At 39.5% G+C, this 6,000-nt stretch overlaps 1 protein-coding gene across 6 annotated transcripts in view; it reads right to left on the bottom strand.

Moving 5' to 3' along the window:
- Positions 1–303: 303 nt before the first annotated feature.
- smek1 (SMEK homolog 1, suppressor of mek1 (Dictyostelium)) overlaps positions 304–6,000 on the bottom strand; it is a 127,429-nt gene continuing 121,732 nt past the window's right edge. For 4 of the 6 annotated variants that reach the window (XM_048538076.2, XM_048538077.2, XM_048538081.2 and 1 more), the window contains 4 exons: positions 5,546–5,688; positions 4,457–4,647; positions 2,636–2,859; positions 304–1,120 (listed from right to left, as the gene is read on the bottom strand). In XM_048538076.2, coding sequence (XP_048394033.1) covers positions 998–1,120; positions 2,636–2,859; positions 4,457–4,647; positions 5,546–5,688 — 681 coding nt within the window. In that variant the 3' untranslated portion in view covers positions 304–997. Of the gene's footprint in view, positions 1,121–2,635; positions 2,860–4,434; positions 4,648–5,545; positions 5,689–6,000 lie in introns of those variants that run through there. The other 2 variants (XM_048538078.2, XM_048538079.2) reach the window with 2 other exon arrangements.

Here is a 6,000-nt window from a genome sequence, read left to right as displayed (position 1 = left end):
CATCAGAATCCTTTCTGTAAATCCTGCTCTGTCTTCTGCCAATCTGCCAGTTCTCTATCCATGTTGGTTCCTTATCCCTAATGCCATGGGCTCTTATTTTGTTTTGCAGCCATCAAGCAGCACCTTGTCAAAGACTATTTGGAGCCAGCCTTTTCTAAATAAAATTAAGTAAGCTATCTTTCAGATACAACTAAACAATTTCTATTTGAGTAGAAAATCTCCCTCCATGCAAATAACACATAATGAAGGGTTCCAACACAACAGAGGGAAATACATTACATCAAAATTTCTTTAATGGTCCCAAATATACTTAAACAACTAAGTGTACACTCAAGAAAAAAAAATTGAAGAAAATGTAAGATATGAAACAAAAATGATCACATCTAGAAATTCCATTCATTTTTTAAATCAGAGCAGATGTGTTTTTCCTCAAAAAATTATGCAGTTTTAAAGGGCAAAGATTAAAAAGAGAAAAATTGTGTACTCTCAGCCCTCCCACAGAGGCTACTTTAAAATATTTTTGTTCATCATGACCATCGATATCCTGAATATACAATGGGAAGGCAAGTCTTTGAACAATGAGAAAAACTGCTGGCACTCCAGGGAAGAATTACTGTTAGACACCATGATGTCCTCTCAAATTCCCAGTGACCTTCCCACACACCATTTCAGACCAGACCAAAATGAGCCAATCATGCTACATTTGTAGCACCAGAAAACTCTCCCACCCTCACTGGATGCTGCTTTATATCTTCCTTCCCTGAGAAAGGGGGTAGAGTGAGGTCAAAGCCTGCATATACTCGAGTGTCAAGTTCCAAATCCTTTGTTCTGAACTTCGATTTTGCTGTTTCCCACTTGGCTGGATTGGCACTTGATCAGCAGAATTCCATGTGTACATTTATCTGTGTGAGGCAGAACTGTTCTGACACCCTTATCTGAGTTTGGTGATATTTGCAGGTCACCAAATGCCATTGGGCAAGGCTAAAGGAGATCACCATTAGGATCCAAGCCTAGATTTCTTAGTCAAAGGCGCCAATTGTTCTTTTTCATCACCATCTTCCTCTTCTTCCTCTTCCTCTTCATCATCATCTGGATAATCTACAAGGCCAATTAGACCGCCCTGCACAAGAAGAAAGAAATTTTACAACAGATAAATATACAGTGGGCAACATACTTCAAATGCTGACTGTAGGACAAACAAAATTGCTCATTATTCTGAAGTGTTGTTGGGAAGTCAGAGTTAAGATTGAAAAATACTCTACAATAGTGAGACCAAACACATGTCCATAAGATTGACCCAGACGCTCCAGTTGCTTGCTGTTTCTTGACACCATTTCGCTCGAACAGAGATATTTCTCTCCAAGCCAGCTACAGCTGGAAGTTAGCATCATTTTTTTTGCTTAGGCACTTTACAGCCTTTAGGACTCAACAATGAGTTCAACAACTTCAGAACTGAGTCCTCCATTTTGATTGCACTCCCTCCCCACTCATTGTTTGCTCTCAACAGAACTGACTTATTTACTACGTCCCGTAACACCTATTCTTCACCTCTTTCCCTCCTCTAGCATCATGGTTGTTTGGTCTAACACTCTCAGTATGTGTTTCTCTTGCTCTTCACCTGTGTCAATGACATTAAAACTATCATTCTCTGGCCCCTATAGTTCCTGTGAAGAATCATATCAGACTCAAAATGTTAACTTAATTATTCTCTCCAAAGATGCTGCCAAACCTGTTGAGTTTTTAAAAAATTTTAGATTGTAAGGAAATGGGACGCAACTGGTGCCGCGCCTTCCAATGATCAAACGTTGTTGGCAAACACCTGGGAGAATTTGCCTGAATTGGACAGTTGACAAATGCCATGAATCAATGATAAAGGATATAGCTTCAAAATAAGAATGATTAATTTTACACTAACTTGGCAACACAGTTCTCCCAATGGTCAATTTGGTAAAGTTGGTGCATCTTACTGTACACTTCAGAAGATTCCAGGTAGCAACAATTTCTGCGCTGGATTAGCTAAGTTCAGCTGAGTGGCAACAGAAATGCAGCTCTGCATAGTGAATTTAAAAATCAAAGTTCTCGTTCCTGACCATTATTCAGTGATCCTATGTATGACTGCTCTCGGCAGGGTTACTCAGTTTTGCACAAAACAACTGGTATTAAAGCCCTGAGGCTGAACAATGATTTTGTAGCCAACATTTTATTTTGACAAAAGGAATGAAAAGTAAACTTGATTACGATATCATAGAATCCCTACAGTATGGGGGCAGGCCATTCAGCCCATCAAGTCCACACCAAACCTCTGAAGAGCATCCCACCCAGACCCAACCCCTATCCTATTTCTTGCATTTCTCACCTAGACACTGTGGGCAATTTATCACAGCCAATCCTCCTAAAATTTACCTCTTTGGACTGTGGGAGGAAATTGGAGCACCCAGAGGAAACCCACGCAGACACTGGGAGAATGTGCAAACTCCACACAGTTGCCTAAGGCTGGACTGCTCACCACCGTGCCGCTCTAATGGATATTGTGGATAGTCAACATTAGGAAACAATCAGATGGAGAGGTCAGGCTGCAGCAATGATCTGAAGTGGCCCCAACATCTTAAAGACTCACATAACTCCGGTACAATACCTTGGTGGTAATAGCTGCCACATGAGGTGTGCTTTTGACAATTGTTCCGGGTGATCCTGGAGATCCCGGGGAACCTGGTGACCCAGGTGCGTTACTTGAGGCTGAGTGGCAGGTGAGGCTGGACTTGCTGCTTCCACTGCTGGAGAAGGAAAGCTTAAAGCTGGGACTTTGCCTCCCTGACAGAGTGCTTTTTGTCAGGACCTCCTTTTCATCCCCGTCCTTCACTAAAAAACGGGAAGGTCACAATTTACTTCAAAAATATTTAAAACTATACCTTACAGAAATCACCAGTTTAGCTTCAATACATGAAAAATGCTTAAATGTAAATCAGAGTCATCTCTTCAAAACAGAAGTGACAAATTCAACTACTAAATATACAGGAGAATTGAAAGAACAAACCATAAGATTAAGTCCTCAAATTAAAATGCACTTAACCTTTTCTGTTATTAAACCTCCAGTATATCCCTCTTGAAACACCAAATTCATCGATAAAAACTAAGATTATGCAGTGAATGCCACCGTATTTAGTATGAAATGAATTTCACACAATATATAGTAGTAGAAAATAGAATGGAACATTAACAATAGAAAACTTTCTTCTAGCTCATGGATAAAGAAAACGGAACAGGATTATGCAGTAATCAACTAGCAATTGTGATGAGGGATTGTTGTGTTAACTTTTATAAAAATGTCACTGAATTGCTCGCTGCAAGATCTAAATTGAAGCAAGACCAAAACTGCTGCTCCGCCACCATCCCAATCAATTAGATCCCTCTTAAAACCATAGAAAATACATGAGCTAATAGCTTAAGTTCTAAACTAGGCCTAAAATTGGTTCAGTTACATAAATGTCGAATTTGACACATGAATAATTTCACACTCTTGAATTGTACTGTGATTTATATGTTACCAATTGCTCCTTTCGGTTACATTGCTAGTCATCCTTTTACTGAAGCCAGAAGCTGGGTTCAGTCTGCCTTCCGCAACTGTTTATTTGTGGTCCATAGTTCTACACAAACTCCAGCCTGCTCTCTCCCCTTCCTGACCACTCTCCTAGTGGGGAAAAGCAGCTCTTTTCTTTTTAAAACACACCCATGTTACAAAATTAAAAAACAACAATTATCAAAGCAGTTGCCATTGAGAGCAGTACAAATAACAGGAAGTAAGGGAAAGAGAGGTGGAGGTAAATGAAAATGAAGTTGGAGATGGAGATGGAGATGGAGAAAACCAACTTCAACATTTGCTTCAATGTGCATCAACTGCTCTCTATTATCTCTGAAGCATATCCTGGCTGATTCATTTACAACATTGTCACTGTCCCACAAGCGTTCACTGTCACTGAGGTGTGGTTCCGTAATTGTTAGAAACACTGTTGCCAAAAAGTCAATGTTCTTGCAAGAGTGAGGGTAAATGAGCTCCTCATCGTTCAGATGGGACATTACAGCCAAGACTAATTCTGTCATTTGGCATTTTCATCATTTGATAATAGTCAAAGTGGGATTCCGGATCGATTTCTATCCCCACCTTTTGAGCCCAAGGATGCAGAAGCCAAATCTAACATTCTCCCCAGTCCACGTGGTGTCTTTTGCCCAACAGGCCATTGTGAAGCTGCCTTTTGAAGCGATTTGTCAAGCAGATTTTTCACTTGTCAAAATGTGAATTCCCGTCTGCCACAAGTAGTAATAGGGCATCCACCATCATGAAAGAACTGACAGTGGGGAAACTTTCTGTGCTAGAGAGCACTGCTCAACCTGAGAGCCACTTATTCCTGCAGTCAAGTAATAAAAAGAAGAATTTACACTTAATTGGCAGATTCCATACATTTTTTCCTCTCCATAAATTTGCCAAAATGGTCCATGATTTCGTCATCATTTTTTGACTTGTCAGTTGGTAGTAGCACTGGTTCCCCATCTTCCATTTCATCCTCATCTGTGTTAAACCACATCTCCTCCTCTTCCTCCAAGGTGCGGGCATCTCGTCTGTACCTGTTATTCCGCAAGATGGAGCGCATACTGTATTTCAGAGATAAAATAAAACATCAGAATGCTTTGCCATAGTGGGAATGATAGTGGTTAAAAATCACTGGAATCATAATCCAGATAACTGGAATTCAAACCCCACTATGGCAATAAGAATTTCAATTCAATAGGAGAAAAGAAGCAATGAAATACATTTCTTCGTAGATTAAATGACCATTAAAATATTGGATTGGTGCAAAATCCCAAATGTTTCATTAATAGGCAAGGAACTCTACCATCTTTATCCTGTTACCTTATATTTAGCTCCTAAAGGTCAACAATGACAACCTCAACTATCCTCTGAAGTATGCACAAGATATTCAGTTGTGTAAAATCAACAGAAACACAGCCTGCCAATATCAGAGGGACAGAAAGGGAGGCGGGGGGGAAAGAAGTGAGAGAAGGGGAAAGGACAGAAAAACGTAGCACACAAATGAGATAAAGACTACATACCCCCAAGTCTACCTGCCAAAACTGATCAACGAATACAAATTCATGACGCATACCAATAGCACTTCTCAGATATGACAAATGCAAAGAGCTGTCATTCAAAGACAAACACGATGTTCAGATTTAAAAGTAATAGCAGTGTATTGTCTACGGCCCCAGAAGAAACTAGCGGAAACAAGAGAAGTTCACTTTACATATTTCACTTGCTTCAGTAGACTTATAGGACAACAAATCACACTCATTTTCTAACCCTTCTTTCCCAAGCCAACAACGTGACAGACTGCCCTCCAACTTTCCTTCCATCATATAATGTTCTAAATTAAAAGTTTGAAAACTCCAACTGCAATCCCTTTCATGCAACCTTTTAACTTTTGCGAAACATATGCAATAAACTGTTTTACATCAAGTTCTGAAGGAAATGATATTTATTGAAAATACCCACCTGTCAAGTTTTGGATTATCCTGCCTTTCCCTTTGCTGCTCATAACGCAGTTTCAGTCCTTTGAATGTCTGCACATAATCCACATCTTCAAGTGCTTTCCAGTAATTTTCTATGACATGGGCTGTTAGCGATTTGATGTCTTCCTGTATAGAAGAACACAACATTATAGTTCAGCTTTAAACAAAATTCTACAAATGTCACTTATCAAGGCAACAGAATTAAGCATTTTTGCACATTAAAAATTCTCTCCGTGTTAGATCTCAACATGGAAATGTACAAAGTTGAAACTGGATAATGAAAGGCCCACATAAATTTATTATACATTCTTTGCGTGAAGTACTAACATCAGAAAATGCAAAGCTTAAGAAAGGCGGTGACAACCTTTCTTTTAATCTTTCAGAAGCTTACGGGTATGTTGTGTACATTTTCTTCTGTCACATTGTCAGTATTTGAGA

The sequence above is a fragment of the Stegostoma tigrinum genome, chromosome 10, assembly GCF_030684315.1.
Source record: "Stegostoma tigrinum isolate sSteTig4 chromosome 10, sSteTig4.hap1, whole genome shotgun sequence".
NCBI classification, from domain to species: Eukaryota; Metazoa; Chordata; class Chondrichthyes; order Orectolobiformes; family Stegostomatidae; genus Stegostoma; species Stegostoma tigrinum.
This window is presented reverse-complemented; position numbering and strand designations above follow the sequence as displayed.